The sequence below is a fragment of the Uloborus diversus genome, chromosome 8, assembly GCF_026930045.1.
Source record: "Uloborus diversus isolate 005 chromosome 8, Udiv.v.3.1, whole genome shotgun sequence".
Taxonomy (NCBI): Eukaryota; Metazoa; Arthropoda; class Arachnida; order Araneae; family Uloboridae; genus Uloborus; species Uloborus diversus.
The window spans coordinates 46,203,462-46,224,431 of record NC_072738.1 but is presented as its reverse complement, the minus strand read 5'-3'; the positions used below and the strand labels follow the sequence as shown (position 1 = coordinate 46,224,431).

General features: G+C 32.3%; 2 protein-coding genes across 2 annotated transcripts in view; both read right to left on the bottom strand.

Moving 5' to 3' along the window:
• Positions 1-6,857, bottom strand: part of LOC129228722 (histone-lysine N-methyltransferase SETD1-like) — a 71,209-nt gene extending 64,352 nt beyond the window's left edge. The window contains exons 1-2 of the mRNA XM_054863407.1: positions 6,678-6,857; positions 6,475-6,502 (exon numbers count right to left, since the gene is read on the bottom strand). The gene's annotated coding sequence lies outside the window, so the exon portion shown is untranslated. The remainder of the gene's footprint in view (positions 1-6,474; positions 6,503-6,677) is intronic.
• Positions 6,858-8,222: 1,365 nt separating this feature from the next.
• LOC129228343 (uncharacterized) overlaps positions 8,223-20,970 on the bottom strand; it is a 30,035-nt gene continuing 17,287 nt past the window's right edge. The window contains exon 5 of the mRNA XM_054863022.1: positions 8,223-8,306. Within this exon, the coding sequence (XP_054718997.1) occupies positions 8,223-8,306 (84 nt within the window). The remainder of the gene's footprint in view (positions 8,307-20,970) is intronic.

The following is a 20,970-nucleotide window of genomic DNA, read 5'->3' as shown; positions in this document are numbered from 1 at the left end:
ACACCCCCATGGTACAAACTAACTTTGTGCCAAATTTCATGAAAATCGGCCGAACGGTCTACTAGGCGCTATGCACGTCACAGAGATCCTGACAGACAGAGGGACATTCAGCTTTATTATTAGTAAAGATTAAGAACAGTAAAATCCGTAACACAATCACTTAATATGAGCAATTGGTTAACATGAAATAAAAAGCAGTCCATAGGTTAAACTGTAGTTTGATACAAATCATTTAACATAAAATTCTTTTAACACAATATTTTCGTTCACTCTGTTTAGTGTTCAACATTTTTCATTGAGTATTGAAAATCGGCAGTTTTAAAAAATCATAACATCAGTATTTCAAAACATTAAATCTAAAGGCATTTACTACCCCAAATCCCCCAAAGTATCTGTCGAATGTGGGTTTTAAAGCCAGGCGCCTAAGATTGCAGCTGGGGTTGGGGAGAAAAGGGGAATGAGACAATTCATGTGAATAAAAATTGCAAGGTTAGACCCTAACAATAGTGCAGCCAGAATTTTCTCCTGTACAGAGACAAGGTTGAATCAAAAGTAGGATAGCAATGACTTTAAATAGAGGGTTCAGGAAGGGTTTTAACTCCAAACTCACATTTGTGACATTTACTAAGCTGAACTCAATATCTTTTACATAAGAAGACTTATAACATGGTGGGAACAAAACCAAAGAAAAAAAAAGTTCTCTGATGTTCCCTGATTTAGCTCCAAAAATTTCTTTGATTTTATAATCATGGCAAGCAGATTTTAATTCAAAAAACATGAGGAAAAACAGTAAATTTTCAGATCAGAGAATAAGAGAGAGTAAGATTAAAATTCAAAATACTTGAAGACTAAGTTTTTTTTCAATTACATTTTGTTCAGTTCAACATTTAACTTGTGACATTAGAAAACTCACATTCAAAAAACAAAGCTTAATAATAATGAAAAGAATCTGATTTGAGTAGTGATGTGGATCGGGTAAATACCCAGTGGATAGGTAAATATTTTTTGGATATTTACCCGGGTATTTATCCAAGGCCTGGGTAAATACCAAAAAAATGGGTATTTTACAAAAAAATGCAAAAGGTGAGTCAGAAATTTAAATCTAAATATGAAATAATTGGTAAAACTGATACATACATATACATTACACAGTTTATAATATTTTTTATTGGAAGAATTTTGAAATTATGAAAGAAACATATTGTGAACCAAAGAATCTTTCTTTTCAATGTCATAATTGGACAAGTATAAGCATTTCAATGATGAACTCCAGGATTTCAAAATCACAATCTAGGTTAGTCATATCCAAAATGAAAAAAAAAACAAAAAAAAAACGGAAGCATGAGAGATGCTTGGAAGAATTTACTGAGAAGTTATTAAGACTATGATGTTATTTATTTTTAAATTTTATTGTTGTTTAAGCGATATTGTGGCAAATCTAGAAAGTTTTCATATTAATAAGCAAAAAAAAAAAAATCAAAATATTGTTTTCAGTTGCCCTGCTCATTTGCATTTGCTCCCCGGTACTTCATGATGAAAATTTATTCAAACTATTTTTAATACACGCAATTAGTGATGTCAGGTGGAAAGGTAAATATTTTTTTGGGTATTTATCCAAAAGCAGGGTAAATCCCCTAGTAATTGCGCATTTTGCCAAAAAAACGTTAGGTGGCATCAAAAGATGATGATTTTCTTTTTAAAACATAAACTGTAAAATGAAAATTTAATATAAAAATTTATATATATTATAATTTCTTTAATTAAAGGCGTAATGAAATCTTAATCCAAAAAAACGTCAGAATTTAGAATGAACTATTATAGACCTTAAATAGGATGGCAGGAACTTAGAACTTAAAATAGGATGGCAGGATAATTTAATTTTTTATGGGGTAAAACAAAGGGATTTAAGTATAATTTTGTCACATAGATGGCGCTAGCACAACTTTTCATCTTTGATTTTTCATAATATCATGCTACTAGTTAGTTATGGTTTTTGAGTTGTAATTAGTTTGTCCAAAGCCTCCTAAATACTAAATGCCTATCAATGGATCCTCCGCCAGTACACAAACAACGCTACTACCTGACGGCAATACATGGATGGTGTTGCTTTGATGATGGATCCAAACAATTCAAATCAAATCAAATCGTCAATTGGTTAATTTTAAAATTTAAATTTAGAAGTTAACCAATTGTTTTCTCCGCTTTTAATTTCGAATGCTTTCGACCTTCGATAGTTGGCAATAGCCAGAAGACCGAAATTATGCTTACTGGGATCATTTTGCTCTGTGGTAAAAGGGAAAACGTGATAGGCATTTAGTATTTAGGAGGTGTTAGTTCGTCACTCACTTTGTATTTGTACAGGTAAAACTTTCAATTTTGCTTTGAAAAGTGAAAAACAAAAAAGAAAGATGGGAACATTGATTAGGCATATTCAACACATTTAATGTGAATATCATATTAGATTGCTGAGTTGTTTCACACAATTCTTCTTTAAATATGTGATCAAAATACAATTTTAGGGCAAAAATTTATTGTTTTGTATATGGTTGGTTATATATATATATATATATATAATGAAAGTGAAAAATATTGAAAAGACCACACCAAGAGCCCATAGATGCGCAACGCAGCAAAACTAAAAAGCCAAGTAAATATAAAATTAAGCAAACAGAATTACAAATATTAAACAAATTATAAATAACAAATGATGATAAAAAGGAAAAATGAAAACAGCTATTAAGTAGGAATAGATAAAGAGTGAATCCAGAGCTCATCAGCCGTGGAGGATTCATTAATTATGGTCAAAAAACCAAAATTTTAACTATAAACTAGAAGAGAATGTTTAAGCTCCAGTACATGTAATATAGAGTAACAATGGGCAAACGCACCACTTGCTAGGATTTATTGTTTTTAGCTTAGCAAGTGGTGCGTTTGCCCATTAAACACTCAAAACTGAATCATTATACACCATAATTAAAAAATGACATCATCAGTGTTGCCAAATTTGGAGAAACAATTTGGGGAGCATTTGTGGTGATTTTAAGAAGCATTTAAAAATTTTATGGAGCAGCTGGGTATATTGTAAAAATGAATTTAAAACTGTTTCTGAACTTGGGGATGATCGTGTTAAGCACTAGCATATAAATAATCCATTTTATAATTAATAAAACATCTTTAAACACTATGTCATGCTTGGAGAGTATAAGCATCTTTAATTTCCTATATTTAAATATTTATCATAATAAAATAGCACAATACAATTAAAATAAATTAGAATTCATTAAAATCTTCAAGAGCTATATCTCTGGTAGCATTAAAACTAAATTTCACAAATGTTCTTGGCTTGAATGGGAGTGGTAGTCATCAGGAAAAACATATTTTTATAAGAAGGGTTGAAAATAATAGTCTACAAAAAGGTATTAATGTCTAAGCAGTAGAATGGCATAGCAGATAAAAATGAGAGTGTTAAAGAAACCAATGCAATTGGATTTCAAAAAGTACAACTAACGATTGCAATCATCACTCTCCAGGATTTCCCCCTCCCCACCAGTAAGTTACTTCTTTCTTTCTCCCCATGAAAGAACGTTTGCCTCAGCAAAAATTCCAAATGGGAAGGTCAGGGCAGAAGGGAGGTGAGGGGGCATTGGCGGGATCGCTTGAAAGTGACTGTGAACTGGGAGTGGCAAAACAATGCGTGTACAAGTCTTCAGCAAAACATAAAATACAAGAAGGGTTATGGCATGGTAGACAGAAATGAGCAAGTGTTATGGTAGTGGATGCAATAAGATTTTGAAAATGCGTCAATCCTGACGCTTGCTACATCACTCTCAAGCCTTTCCCCCTCCCCACTCACAGAGCGAAGCTCTTTTTTTCTTTCTACCTCAGAAAGAACATGTGAGTCAGCAAAAATTTTGACGGGAAGGGAAGGCTTGAAAACGCTCACTAAACATGAAGATTCAAATTTTAAGTTAGTTGGCAGTATTTAGTATTTTTTAACTTAATAGGCACTTATAGTATTGAGTAAACACTTAATCCAAATACTTTCATTATTTATTTAACTTATAAGGTGATCTTAAAGCACATTGCTCAAGGTAGGGTGTAGAGAAAAATATTCACATATGAAGCATGTTGCAACACTGAAAATATGCATATTTATTCACAAAAAAATAAATAAATAAATAAATTAGCAAAATTAATGTTACTTCAACCTCAATTTTTGAAAAAAAAAAATGAAGTAAAGTGGAGAATTTTTTAGTGTGGGAGTAAATATATACAAACCAGGAAGAAATAGTTGAAGTGTGGGCACATTCCTGAAACACTCACGTTTTTTCATAATATTTAAAAGTACTCAGAATTAATTCTTCATAATAATGTTACGTCAGCAGCTGAAGTCAAAGTCAGCTGAAGGCAAACTGTTTTGATTGTCTTTAATTTAGAAAGTACTTTCACTACATGTTGCAGAAAATTATATATTTACTGTTAATAAGTTTATTCATCTTGGTTTCTTATACAAAGAATACTTTAAGATTTATTGTTATGAAGTATTTAAAAATATTTTCCTCGCCAATTAATCGGCAACATTTGACCGAATTTGAATTTGGTGCATCCCTATCTTTAAGTATATGGCAACCATAGAATTTAAAAATTGAAGTTGTTTAATGTCGGCAACTATAAAATTTTCAGCTTGCAATAGCGATAAATAAATCAAAATTGCCAAAAATTAAGAATACATCAAATGGATTCCCTTAAAAGAAAAGTATGTAGTACTTATCAGTCATCGGGGTCATGTGTTGATTACCGTTTTTCCCTCTGCGTTTTTGCTATCATGAACTTTACCGATCCCAATATTAGAAATAAAATTTACTAAGTTTGAATGAATGGCTATTAACAGATTGCCATTTATTGTTCCAAAATAAATGACTCTTATTAATTATTTTAATTATATTTTTTTTTTCTTTTTTTCAATTTTGTGTAATATCTTATAGACAGAACTGCCAACTGCTATGAATAAATCGTAGTTTCTATGAATTACAGCTTTAAACTACAACACTATGAAAGAGGGTCAAAAAATTACGATTTTCTGTTTTTCTAATTTGTGATCCTAAGAATGCGAAAAGAAAAAAAAAGCATGAAAAAAAAACCGGTAAGTTCAGAAAATCAAACTTCAACACATGTGCTTACGGTCTCTGTGCAACAAGCATCGTTCTTTGAAAGTTGCATAGTGTAAAGATGGATTGGTTTTTAGATCTTGACGCTGATCCAGCCATTGACTCTTTGGGAAAACAGCGGAAAAACGGTCAAAAATTCCGTGTACATTTTTTTTATTCTATATTAATATTTTCTCTATCATATATGAAATTTGTTAAATATCATTGTTTTTGTTCTTTATACTGCTGACGATTCATCACTGTGCTAAATCTGCGGCAGTGCCCCCCTCACCCTGCAAAATGCTGCTACAATTTTGGATTTTCAAAAGTTGGCTGCTCTGCTCATAGATATACAACATTAGGGGTACATTTAAACAAGTCTATATGTGCCGCCAAAGCATGTCCAAATGTGCCCCACAGGAAGAGGCTGTCAATTTTGTTGTTACCCTAATAGATATTTCTTGATAAATTTGATTAATAAATCACTATTTTCAATAAATAGGCTAGTTATTTTGAAATTATTAAATTTTATAATTCAGTATATAAAAGTGTATTAATTAGCATTTAAACTTATCTAGCTTAAATTACTTTTTTAATTGCAAAATTGCATGATTGACGTAACTTGGAACATTTTACAGCCAATCACTTCACATTTTCATAGAAAATGGCTCATAGTGCTGCCAAGTATATTTTGCAACATTTCATTAAGTTTGGGACAGTTGAGAAAAATCCATTTATATACCCCTCTCCCCTACATCTTTTAAGTTTCTTTTTGCTACTTAATAGTTACATTCAATATTTGAATATTGCATTTTGAAAATAGCCTATTGGATATGGGAAGAATTTTTGCACATCAATCCTTCAATAGTTGGTGATGTCAAAGTTGACACATTATATACTTTATCAACAAAATAACATACCAAAAATTGATTTTGTTTCACTGGATGTCAAAAAATGACTTCTAACTATATCAAAAAATTTTCATTAATCCAACTGAACTTTTATTAAGGCCAAACAGAATTTCAAAAATAGAAAATTCCAGTTTTGAATTAGTTTAGAATTTCATACCAAGATTTCGCTTGTACATGTTAGCTGAAAAGTTAATGAAACAAAAAGGGAATTCTCTACAGGGAAGAGATAGTATAGATTATAAATTATGATTGTTCTCTATCCACATTGGGAATAAGTGTATCTGCTGCTGAAAAAAATCGTAACCTCACAAGTTCAATTAGGAAATAAGTAGTTACGACTAGGCCTAACTTCGACCGCCAGATTTATTTACCAACAATTGAAACTAATCATTTATCCACATCATCTAATAACTTACCATATTCTTCAATGTGTATTCAAACTTCCTGGAAAAAAGAAATATATGTGATTAGCTGAACGAAACTAAATCAACACAATGTGAATCAAACTGTTAACATTTCTTTACCTAGATTAATCTTACGATTAGTTATACGTACAGATTCCTTTAATCAATTTGCACTAAAAAAGTAAGTTTAATTCACGAAAGTTTAGGTTCTATACCTAGATTGAAAATAGCTTGACTTCAAACAATTTAATTTTCTTTAAGTGTATTTAGTTGCATAGCAGAATAAATAGGTGTCGAGCACAATTTCTCAGGTTAACTTGATAGTTAAAAACTTTTTTACACCTTTGCCTCAAAAATATTGAACTTAAAAATAAGTTTGCATGGGAATTAAATTAGATTTTTTAAAAAATAAAACATCAACTCTGTGGCGTTTCCCATGATTCTCGAGCTTGAAGCGATCGAGTGGAGCTTAGTTGTTTACTAATAAACCAAAAACTTTTGGTTACAGTTTGTATTTCTTTTTTTTAAGGATTTTTTTTTTTTTTTACAACACAAATAGAAACAAAATTCCATTTGCATTACAGAGAAAACTTATTTGCAGAAGAAGTGATCCCAAAGCTTAGCAAAAGAATTAAAAAGATAAATTTTTTTTTTTAATTTAAACTTCACAGTTCTGATGATTTGTTTTTGCCGTGACCGAACTGTGCTGTGGTAACCCTAAGAGTGCAACGATGAAAAATCCGATCCAAAATGGCTAAACTTAAGCTGATGCGTCGGCCTATCTATATAGCGCATAGACTAATAATAAGAGTAGACCGAGCTATGGCAACCCTTTTGCTGCTCATAAACCAAACCATGTGACTGGTGGATATCCTAGCAACAGCGGGCGTTATTCGTAGCAGACGATCAACGCCAGCGCGAAATAAAATAAATAGAATTTATGGAACACGGAAGAATGATCTTTTATGGAGTCTGATTTGTAAATTTGTTATTCTAAGTTGTAAATATTTTGTTAATATAGTGAGTTTTTCGTTTAGATAGTATTGTGCATTTTCTGTAGTCAATTTCAATAACTCTCTAATCAATAAAAGATGCAAGCGACCAAGAAGAATCAGGAAACGGTAAGATTTTTACCTACAGTTTCAATTTAAGATACCGATTAGTACATTTTTGCGTTAACGCAAAACGTTTACGCCATTTCGTTCACGCCAACGCTGACAGCTCCAAATGAAATAAAAGTTACCGAAAACTGATCAAAAACTATTACTAATGTCAAAATAATGCATAACTAAAAGAAAAACAGTTCAATCTCTGCACCTGGAAGTTTTTTTTAATGAAAACACATTGTCGTAAAATACATGTCGAGTGCCAAACTGTAGATAATGCTGCCATCTAGCAACCATGCTGCCAAAGTCTTCGCCAATCCCTTCCACTAGTCACATGATACATCTATGAACCAATTTTCTTCATCAGCAAGAATGAGAAAGCTCGGTCTACTCTTATTATTAGTCTATGATATAGCGGCTCTAGGTTGATCATATGACAGCTAATGACATCAGGTTAATAATAACTCGCATGTGAAAACATATTTATTATTGGTCAAAAATGTCACGTGGTTAAATCAACCAGTTTCAATTGTTGTCGACGCTGCGGTTAGTCACCGGTCAACCAGTCAAAGTCGACGAACGCACCCGAACCCAAAATGGAATCTTGGCAACTGGCAACCGCTCGCTGCTACGAGCTCGTCTACTACGACCAGCTCACTGACTACGATACGAGCTTGCGGCAGCTAATTTTTTTATTTGTGCGGCACCTTTGTCATCATCGTATACAAGTGACTTGTTCTGAAGTCAAGTTAAAATATTGATAAGCTGTGTTGTTTATGTTCGTAAAGATGACAGGTCCAGTGAATCCAGCCCCATTTCTCAAATCACTTGTTGGAGATCAAGTGCTCGTCAAGTTAAAATGGGGGATGGAGTATAAAGGCGAGCTGAAAGCTGTCGATAGTTATATGAATATTCTACTAAAAGGTGCTACAGAATGCATGGAAGGCGCTACTGGTGATCTCTTTAAAGATCTCGTAATAAGATGCAATAATATATTGTTTGTTAGAGCTTTTAATGTTGAAACCTCGGCTGGTAAAAATGCCGAAGAGACTAATGAAGAGTCCTGATTCACTTTATGTTCTGAATTTCGAACTTCATGATAAACTCATCATCTTTCATTTGTTCATGACAAAGCTTTTGTTGGTTTCAAAGAAAAATAATTATGATCTTGCAACATTCCAGTTCCACATTCAATTAATGCTATAATTAATAAAATTCATCAATCATGTGTTAAGCTTGCAAAATGTCGTTTCAACTTATTTGCATTTAGGTTTCGTATTTTAAAGAACTTGGAATACTATAATTTGAGTAATATAGCATATAAATTAATTTACTTTAACAATAAGCAAGGTTATTCTTCTGCACTTTGAAGATAATGTGTGTGTGTGTGTTTTCTTTTTTTAAGTTCTTTTGAGTTTTGTTTTTAAATAAATGTTTTTCTGAGAATGAAAGAAGTCAACTTCAATGTGTTTTCGTTCAGTGGGCTCATGGACATGACACATGTTGCTTTTGTTTTCATTTCCATTTTAATGTGTAAGCTGTGTCAGTGGAAGAAGTAAGAATTTAAATTTAGGTGGCAAGGGTAAATTTTTTGCCTTAAAACAAATAGTCTAGGTGCCATTTTAAACAAATCATACATGTATGTAACTTTAAAAAGCCAAAACCTTGGTAAATTTTTACATTTGCCAGTGAATATCAACATTCACATTGCAAAGATATTGGCAAAATACCGGAATATTTCTAGTGAGTCGCCAGTAAATGTAGATGTTCTCCATTTTCAGTCTTTCACATGTACAAATACTGAAAAAGCATTTAATTGACAATCTCATTGTAGAAGCAAAAAATTGTAAAGTTTCAAATATTTTTTCATGTCAAAATTCTCAACTTTCGGTTTTTTCATATGATCACGAAGTTTTCATCTCGCAAAATCTTCATTTTCTCAAAAATGTGTGCTTTCGCAGTAAATGTAATTTTTTTGAATTTATAGAGATGTTTCAAATAGCAGAAATAAAAGGTCTGAAAATTGTAAGGAAGAAAATACTTTTGAAAGAAGAGCAAGATTGCAGTTTTAAAATTACTTTTACGAATTTATTCTTCAGTCTCTGGTTTTAATCACGAAAGAGAAGAGTCGTGCATGAAAAGTTTTGATGCAATCCAAAGGTAGTAAATTTTATATCTAGGTTTAGTGTCAAATAATGGAAATTTTTGGTCTCAAAATGTGATTAACGCCCTTTTTTTTTCTAACCACCACTGTGTTATTTATATGCCAACAAATATTCAAACATCAAAATCACCTTACATAAGATTTATTCTGTTAACTGTCAATAAACTACTTTTATAGTTACACTTGGCTCTCTGTAACGACTTTCAAGGGAACACAAAAAATTGTCCTTAACCCGGGAGAAACTCGCGTTACTTTTCGTCACACGAACGCTCGCGGGGGGGGGGGGGGGGGGGGGGGGCTACATAGGCCCGGAGTGGTTATTTCAGTAAATTAAGTTTGCAAAATAGAAAAAAAATGTGTTTTCAACACTGAATTATAAATAGATAAATAGCCTCTAAAATATGTTTTAAAAAGTAATGGTTTAAGAAAGTTTTATGATACATGAATCTAAATCTTCTAAGCATTACTGATGATCGCTTTACTGTTCTGTGTCAACTTCTTCATTTTCATTAAGAAAGTTCTTATCAGTTGAAACCTCAACCAACAAGGTCTGCAACCTCTTCATTTCATCTTTGTAGCTTAAATAGCGATGCATTTCACAACCTCTTCCTTTACCTTCACAATCTGAAATTAGCGTGAGCGCTCGCTCTGGGCCTCTGAGGCCCGAACCCAAATTTTCTGGGGAAAAGGGGGAATGTACATTCCTGAAAAGCATGTGGTCAGTATGTAAGTCACCTTGAACGCAGCTACTGTGGACCTCATTCATTTCTGTTGAAGGGTTGATTTTTGGCAGCGTAGTTTTGTAATGACCGGGCCTGAGAGTTCTCCCGGCTTAAGTAGAAAGTGGACCATCTAGAGCCGTGAAAAGCCATCTTTAAATAGAAAAAGTTGTTAAACAGGAAGAGTTTACTGTTTTTTTATATATATAAGTTTTGAGAAGGAAATACATGAATGAACAAAATAAACTCTAGCTTGTTAGAAATAGCTTTATTTTTGCTCAGCATGCTTTGTATTGTCAACACATTCTAGACTGGGACAAGCCGCAGGACGACAAAAGCACGATTCACTCAGTTAGGCTGATCCCTTCTCGAGATCCTTATTTCTACGTTTTTCCCTCCTACTTAGTTTAATGATAATAAGAAGGAAAAGTATTAATTCATTAAAGGAAGCCTGTTTTCAATTCAAGTAAAATTCAAAATTAGTAATACTTATTCGGTTCAAAAAGTATTAATTACCTTTTTTTTTCATGAAAGAATTAATGAATAGTTTTACCATATGCATTGCCTAAAAAAATTACCAGTATAATGCATGTTCAATTTTTTTATTTATTTATTTAAAGACTATTTCTTAGCTTGCATTATCTGTCATAATCCTACGTTTTGCTTCCGGTTTTTAATTGTTGCCAGAAACAATGAAAAAATAGTAAGTATAAATTTAAAATACTTCCACTTTTAATTGTTGCCATGAACAATGAAAAGATGAACATATTGGTTGTCAATCAATTTAACAAATCCGTTTCAAGGGGCGTTTTTAAAAACTTTCTCTTTTCACTATACTTGAACAAAATTGCTTTTAAATTCGAGCATACAAACCAGCAATACTAAAAAGATTAATGAAAAGAAAAAGCTATTCTGTTTTTATGGGCAATATATTTAGATTGAAAGTCCATACAGTTTTTTTTTTAATTATTATTATTTCTTTCCGTTTTTTAAGTAAGGATAAGCAACAAAAGAGTGTTTGAACTTTAGAAAATTTTCACCTGAAATAAATTTTAAAGCCAAAAAATTTTAAAATGAAATACTAAAAAATATTTTTTAATTCTAAAGACTATTTCTAAAATCAATGAATGTTTTTTCATTGAAATTAAAAAACATATTTTCCTATTTTTTTAGGCTTTGTTTATTATAGTCATGTTTAATAATAAAATTAAGTGTCTAAGTTTTTTAATAACATGCGTGCCTGAGATCAGGATTTAATGTACTCGTTGTTATTCATAATATTGGGAAAGAAAACATAAGAGCCATATTAAATAACTTATTATTGTTAGAAATAATAAATTGACATTAACCAGCAGAAATTTGGGTAGAAAATATTTTATCACATTGAAAAAATTAAACACAATTCTTGGAATATATATCTGGAGGTTCCACGCCAAAATTTCTGAAAAGGAAAGTTTCTGCAAAAAAAATTGATTTTTATTTGATTTCGTTAGAGTTTTTAATTTTCTCTCATTCGTTTTTATATGGGATGTATAAGAAATGCTGTGATTTATTAATTAGCTCCAGTCATTTAGAAATATATTAATTCGATAGGTATTTTAATTCATAGATATTTTAATCCCCATCGAACTTGATGTTCATGTATTAAAATATCATTTACATGAAAATGTATGGTCTCTTCATTCCTTGACAACTATGATTTATATAAGGGACAATCTGCTGCAAATTTTGATGTGTCTTGATAACCAGCAAGATGTAAAAATTACAGGCATAATTTTATCTAACAGTTTTAAATCCCATTCTGTAACAGTAATTTGAAACTTGACGCACAACTTGTCTTTCTATAAGAGAGTGACAAGCACGTGTTGGTAAAAATTAACGGAAATATCCCTTGCCAAATAGTTGAATCGCTTTAGCTGAATCTGTGCAAAGCATGCGCAAATTCGCATGCTTGAGTAGTAAAATATCCCCAAGCTGGCTTTTTTTATCAGATTAGGATTTTTTCTGAAAAATAGCTACCCTGCATAGTTTTTCGTCAGCCTACTTGCGTTGCGCAATCATTGCTGAAAGCAACTCGTTGGTAGGCTTGTTTCAAGTCTAGAAGGTGTTGATATTATCCACTGTTAAGGTCAGGTGCGGCCTGTGCCACCATCTAAGACGGAGGATTTTAGGGGTGGCAAAATCTAAGGAGGCAAAAATTGAAAAACTCAAATTTGTTCCTTAGTTTTTTTCTTTGCAGCATTACAGGAGAGTATGCTCAATGATTTAAAAAAAGAAATTTTTTATGTTAAGATGAAGGAGCGGCACTTGTCAATATCGCCATCGGGACGGCAAAACTACCAGAACTGGCTCTGGTTAAGTTATAAACAACTAATGCAGTGGAATCCTGATTTTTAATTTCTCAGTTTCGTAAGTTATCCTGCTTCTGACATCATTTTCTGCTGATCCCTGAAAAAGACTATAACTAATTCTAACTATTCTGAAAAATATTCCGAACCGAAATATTTTTCAGAACTAAAATACTGGAAGCTGGCTAACATTACACCGCTCTTCAAGAAAGGGTCTAAAGGGAGTGCGGGAAATTATAGACCTGTGAGTCTAACTTCGGTGGTTTGCAAAATTTTTGAAACATTGATGAAAATTAAGATAGTAAATTTTCTAGAGACTAATAATCTATTGACTAGTTTTCAGTACGGTTTCAGGAAAGGCAAATCTTGTGCAACTAATTTATTACATTTCTATGACAAAGTTACCATGGCTTTGGACAATAAGAAGCCTGTAGATGTTGTTTACATTGATTTTCAAAAAGCTTTCGATAAGGTACCGCATGTTGCTCTACTTAGCAAATTAGCTGATATAGGAATAGGAGGGAAAACTTTCATTTGGGTAAAAAACTGGCTGACCGGAAGGAAACAAAGAGTAGTTGTAAGGGGAAATTATTCTAATTGGAGTGAGGTCTTAAGCAGGGTTCCTCAAGGATCAGTGTTAGGGCCTGTTTTGTTCATTGTCTTTATGAACGATATTCACAAAAATATTTCTGGAAACATGAATTGTTTTGCTGATGATGTCAAAGTTATGGGGACTGCAGAAAATGAAGAACAAGCAAATCAGCTGCAAGAGGATCTAGATCATATTACGGAGTGGGCTGATAAATGGGGTATGGCTGTTAATGTTGGGAAATGTCAAGTGCTACATTTAGGGCATGGAAATAAGTGTACAAGCTATTATTTGCAAGGTTCAGTCATTAGTCAGGCAGACAAAGTTACTGATCTGGGGGTCTTAATAAGTCAGGATTTAAAGTTTAGTTAACAGTGCAGCATTGCTAGTAACAAGGCCAATAAGGTACTTGGGTTTATCAATAGATCTATTTCAAATAAATCTAAAGAAGTTCTTCTGTCCTTATATAGAAGTTTGGTAAGACCCCATTTGGAGTATGCTGTTCAGTTTTGGTCTCCTTATCTTAAGAAAGACATTAATGTATTGGAAAGGGTTCAAAGGCGGGCTACAAGGCTAATAAGTGGACTTTCCCACTTAGATTATGATTCCAGGCTTAGAAGGCTAAAAATGTACAGTCTTGAGCAAAGAAGAGACCGAGGGGACATGATTCAGCTGTTTAAATTTATTAAAACGAAAGATGTTACGGGGCTAAAGTTTAGCACTGAAAACAGGACAAGGGGTCATTGTTTTAAGCTATTTAAATCTCAGGCTAACATGGATATTAGGAAAAATTATTATTTTAGCAGGGTAGTGGAACCTTGGAACAGCTTACCGGAAGAGGTGGTAATGAGCAAAGGAGTAGACAGTTTTAAGAGGGCCATTGATCTTCACTGGGGATTGTAAATTGACTAGGACCAGTCTAGCTGGGCCCAGAGCCTGTTGCTGGTCGTCACTTTTGTATTTGTAATAAATAATAATGTTAAAATATTTATATTCAAGATTTTACGTTACCATTTTTCGGAAAGTCCTCTTTATAGGTTTTTTTTTCTACAAACAAATTAAAATAGTTTTTCATTCAAAAGCTGCACAGAAACTTTTTTTGACAATTATATTTTTTTAAGATAAATTTGTTTTATAGCTGTTCGAAGCCGCTCTGATGTTCTGTCTAATTACCTTTTGTCTGTGAAAGGGATTTCTGCTGATTGTCCAATCCTCCTTCATTGTAATTGAACACTAGATCTGTTAACACCCTTGAAAATTTTCAAGAAGTTGGTGGTTCATGTATCATCTTGTGCATCACAAGTTTCTTCAAAATCAGATTTATTACTTGCTTCTAGTGATGTGGATTAAGTAAATACCCAGTGGGTAGGTCAATATTTTTTGGGTACCCATGACCTGGGTAAATAAATACCCAAAAACTGGGTATTTTACAAAAAAAAATGCAAAAAGTGAATGTGAATTTTTTTTAAAAATCTAAATATGAAATAGTTGATAAAACTGATACATACATATGTATTACACAGTTTATAATATTTTTTATTGAAAGACTTGAGGAAATTATGAAAGAAACATATCGTGTGAACCAAAGAATCTTTCTTTTCAATGTCATAATTGGAGAAGTACAGTCGGACCTCCATATATCGAAGTAGCAAATTGCCGGAAAAAAATTCGATATATAGAAATTTCGATATACAGAAACGATCTTATTTTATCATAAAAATCTCCTAAAACATTAAAATTAAAGCTAATTTTCGTGCATGAAACCCAATTTCTAATTTATACGAGCATCGGATTAAACGAAAGTTAATAACTGAAAAATTAACAGAAATTACATTTTTGTGCCTTCATACATCTTTATTCTTCGGCAGTTCAACTTGATTCGCAACATGAGGGGATTTTCATTTTGACAATATAATCGGGAGAAAAGTAAAAAATCAATCTACTTAACTTGAACGATTTTTACTGAAGCTGAAAAGACTGGGAATGATAATCAACAGACAAAAAGGATAACTTGAAACTGATTTTACAGTGTTACTGGTTACAACTAAGATTTGAAATAAACTTGAGGGAATTTAAGAACTCCAGAATGGAACAACGACCTATCTACACACCCCTCAAACCCAGATTTCTTATGAGTTTCTTAGCAACCTTTAGTAAACATAATTTTCTCCCCTAACCTTCATTTTTCATGAGACAAACAGTCTAAAGTGGAAAAAAAATCTACGAATGTCTCGAAAAAATTTCGATATATAGAGATTTTTTCGATATATAGAAGCAATTTTTCTATGTAATGAACATTGAAATTTGCTGAGATTTCGATATATAGAAAATTTCGATATGTGGAAGTTCGATATATGGAGGCTCGACTGTATGAGCAATTCAATGATGAACTTCAGGATTTCAAAATCACAATCTAGGTTAGTCATATCCAAAATGGAAAAAAAAAGGAAGCATGAGGGATTTTGGAAGAATAAACTGAGAAGTTATTAAGACTATGATGTTATTTATTAATTTTATTGCTGTTTAAGTGATAACCTGGCAAATATAGAAACAGTTTTCACACACATTAATAAGGGAAAAAAAATCAAAATATTGTTTTATGTAGCCTTGCTTATTTGCTTTTGCTCCCCAGTACTTCATGATGAAAATTTATTGAAACTATTTTTAATACACGCAATTAGTGATGTAGTGTGGGAAGGTAAATTTTTTTCCGAAGACAGGGTAAATCCCTTAGTAGTTGCGCATTTTGCAAAAAAATTTTAGGTGGTGTCAAAAGTTGATGATTTTCTTTTTAAAACATAAACCGTAAATTGAAAGATAAAAAATTTATATATTATAATTTTTTTAATTAAAGGCTTAGTGAAATCTTATCAAAAAACTGTCAGAATTTAAAATAAACTATCTTTGGCTCAATTTTCTTCTTTTTAAAATACTATTTTGGGATTTTATTTTAGAGTCATTCCATCAGTAACACAGGATTTCTGAGACAGTATCAAAATTCCTTCCTGCTGCAAGTGCAACTATCTTTAATTTTTCTTTCCCATTATCAGTTCTTTATCATTTTGAAACAAACCTCAGCAGTTTCTTTCCTTTAGAATTAATAAAAAAATTTTTTAAACATCTTCAAACACATTTTACTGAAAAAGGATGCAGAATATGCCTGAACACTTGAATCAGGTTTGGAGGAAATTTTTACAAAAGATATAGGTCAATAAATAGTAATAATAAATTGAACGACATTTCGTTACATTTTGATGTCACGCAGGGACATATTACTTGGTTATAAAAGACTAGGACCTTAAAATTGATGTTTGCTTTTTTTTTGTAACCAGTTAAGCTTTTTACTTTTGATAGAATGGCTTTTTATATCTGAAATTTGGTTATCAACATCAATTAGGCATATCCAACACATTTAATGTGACATGGATATTAGGAAAAAATTATTCTTTAGCTGGGTAGTGGAACCTTTGAACAGCTTACCGGAAAAATGGTAATGAGTATGGGAGTAGATAGTTTTAAGAGGGCCATTTGATCTTCACAGGGGATTGTAAACTGACTAGGACCAGTCTAGCTCGGCCCAGAGCCTGTTGCTGGCCGTCACTTTTGTATTGTATTGTAATATCATATTAGACTGCTAAATTGTTTCACACAATAATTCTTTAAATATGTGATCAAAAGACAAATTTTTTGCAAAAATTTATTGTTTTGTATATGTTTGGTTATATGCAGTTGGCTCTCTGTTTAACGACTTTTAAGGGACCACAAAAAATCGTCCTTAAATAGAATGCTTCTAACACTATAGTGGGCAGGGTTGTCAGATGTCCTGGATTTCAAAGGACAGTCCTGTATTTTGAAAAATTGTCCCGCGTCCCGGGGAACTTCCACACAAGATGGCTAAAGTCCCGTATTCTAACTGATGACAATATTTTACGGAACGAGATATTATTTTAAGGGAAAAAAATAAAGTAAAACAAAAAATGAAATAATGAGCAATAAGAAAATCATGTGGCAACAAACGCAAAAAATGTTTTTGTTTTGATTTGGTTTGTATTTGCTCATTGACTAATCTTCATATATATAATAGCAAATGATTGAGTAATGCTCCTGACGCCATCAACAATAAAACTCGCTCCATGGGATGATAATTTGATATATTTTTTTGGTAATGTTTGACATGCAAGGAAATCTTTATTTTGACAGGGCTGAACTGGATCCCATAACGTAACTATTTTACTGGTAAGATTGTCATTTGAGGAAAATGAAAAGTGGTCAAAAATGAACGCTATCTACTGGAGTTTAGGGTTCATCTGCTGAAGTTAGGGTTTCCATTTCAACTATCAAAATATCTCCAAACATGCAATTGCTCCGTTCAAATGTTGAAGCAATTTTCACTTGTCATACCTAGACCGACGATTTTCTTGTGTTGGAAATATATCTGTGCGCATGCATCGTCAATCGCAATGAATTGGTGGATTTTCTTGTGTTGGAAATATATCTGTGCGCATGCATCGTCAATCGCAATGAATTGGTGATTGAATTTTTCAGATTCATCATGAATACATGTCTGAAGAATCCCCTTCCCCCAACTCCTTTTCACTCCTAGAAGCCTGTCCCGTATTTACTTTTCTTATCTGGCAACCCTGATAGTGTGCCATCTGAGCATGAAAAGTCGTCATTACATAGAGAAAGTTGTTAAATAGAGCTTCGTTAAACAGAGCCAACTGTATATACATAGTGGAATACATACAGAAAAGTATTTTAGTTGAATATAAATTTTTGAAATAAATACCCGGGTATTTACCCCTAAAAATAAATACCCGGGTATTTTACATCACTACCTGCTTCTGATGATAATTAATGATGAAGATGAAGAAGAAATAATCTCGAGGATGTCTCCCACAGCTGATGAAGCAATTCTATGCACAAAAACTCTGAAATTATTTTTATGAGTAAATGCCAACTAAGAAGCAAATTAAAAAAAAAAAAAATAAGGATTGTGCCATAAGTAAGCCATAAATAAAGGTTATACATTTTTCTCACTTCATTGGATAAGAGTCGATTTTTAATTAAGTCGATGTTTAGATTTTTACCACCGTCCCATTTTTACGTTTTCCGCTTCAAATATTTTTCATCACTGGTTGGACAGGAAATGTAAAATCAAGGTTCCACTGTACTATATGAAACGAGAAACAGATGTTTCAAGTGTACTCTTTGGTTTCAAAAGCACTAAAAAATGTTTGCTATATTTTTGACTGACAAAACCTTGGCCTCCTGCACAAAAAAAAAAAAATCATTTTAACAAATTTTAAAATTTTTTTATGAAACAAGTTAAATTGTTATTGTTTAAAACTTCAGTTTGAAAATATGGATGTACTATATGTTCCATACAAAGGTAGTAAATTTTGTATCTAGGATTAATGTCAAATAATGGAAAATTTTTGGTCTAAAAATGTGATAAACGACTTTTTTTTTTTAACCGCGGCTGTGTGATCAATATGCCAACAAGTATTTCAACATCAAAATAATTTTACATAAGGTTTATTCTGTTATTACTAGTCCTCAGATACTCAAAAAGCAACTTTTATAGTTATTCTTTTTTTTTTTTTTCAAAGTTTTGAGAAGAAAAAAAACAGGAATGAACAAAACAAACTCTAGCTTGTTACTACTCTTGTCAGCCCCGGTAACCTGGTGGTTAAAAACTCATTCTTTTTAAACATTTATTTTCCAAGAGCTAAAAAATTCCTAAAATAAAGGCATTTTCCGTTAATAAGCTAAATTCTTGGATTTTAAATTAAGAGAAAAAAAAAACTTTTAGCTTTTTTTTAAACTGCCAAATTTTAACGCTGAAAGGGAGGTGAAGTCTCACAGACCGCTCCTAAAGAATGCAAAAAACTTTAAGCCAGATGCTCTTGCCAAAAGATCAGGGCCGGATTTAAAGGAGGGCAGGCGGACTACTGCCCCGGGGCCTCCACAACAAAGGGGCCAACACAATAAAATTTTTACAAAATATCCTAACTTTCACGGGTCGAAAATATCGGATATATACATATATATCAAAATATTCGGATCTTGGGTTTATCAATAGATCTATTTCAAATAAATCTAAAGAAGTTCTTCTGCCCTTATATAGAAGTTTGGTAAGACCCCATTTGGAGTATGCTGTTCAGTTTTGGTCTCCTTATCTTAAGAAAGACATTAATGTATTGGAAAGGGTTCAAAGGCAGGCTACAAGGCTAATAAGTGGACTTTCCCACTTAGATTATGATTCCAGGCTTAGAAGGCTAAAAATGTACAGTCTTGAGCAAAGAAGAGACCGGGGGGACATGATTCAGCTGTTTAAATTTATTAAAACGAAAGATGTTACGGGGCTAAAGTTTAGCACTGAAAACAGGACAAGGGGTCATTGTTTTAAGCTATTTAAATCTCAGGCTAACATGGATATTAGGAAAAATTATTATTTTAGCAGGGTAGTGGAACCTTGGAACAGCTTACCGGAAGAGGTGGTAATGAGCAAAGGAGTAGACAGTTTTAAGAGGGCCATTGATCTTCACTGGGGATTGTAAATTGACTAGGACCAGTCTAGCTGGGCCCAGAGCCTGTTGCTGGTCGTCACTTTTGTATTTGTATTTGTAAATATTAAAGCAAGCACATTCATGATCTTAATGTTGTTTAAAAAAAAAAGTTTATGAATGACTCATATCTGCTCTGTCTGAAGTAGACATGCAAATCCAGAATCGTCCCCGGTAATTGAAATTTCTCCGCTTTTAGCAATACCTATCTGGTAATATTTCAACTATGTAGTAAGACATATAGTCTATTTCAGTCAGGAAAAAAATTACCTACTTAGATCAAAACATATGATAATACAAGCAATTTTCAAAAATTGATATTGAAATTGTAATACTTTGTTATAAGTCAAAAATTATTTTCAATATTAATCAACTGATAAAGCTCTTATTATTAACATTTTAAATATTAACTGAGACCTACTAATATTCGGTGCAGTATTTATTTAGTTATTATTAAGCTTAGTTGTATTTTAAATATTTTGCACAATTAGTCTAGTGCATGCGGTCATCCTTTTATTTACTTATTACTGGCTCTTTTTTTTTCTACAATAGAACAAAAAATAATTCATTAGAAAAAAATTTCATTTTTTTCACTTTGCCCCGTGGAAAAAAAAAGTGAAAAATTTCCACTTTCTTTTTGAAGGAACAAATTTAGTGCCAAAAATAAAGAATAATGTTTGAATGCAACTTTTATTATAAAATGCATCGATCTTTCTTTATGTACTGTAATTTTCAAAACAAAATTTCAATTTGTTCACTTTGAAACAGCTTAGTCATCTCAACTATTCACCAAATTCCAAGCCACACTTACTCTTTTGAACACTAGGTAGCAGGGCTGCACGGGTTCACTCGAATTTTCCGGCGGAAGTCTTATTTGTATTGCTTTTTACGACGAATTGCTCTGTTTACGCATCTGTAATTTGATTGATTTTTTAAAATTAATCATGAATTTCAAAGGCGCAAAATTTTCGTAAAAAGAGCGGATGTTGTTCTGCTTTCGGGTACAGCATGAG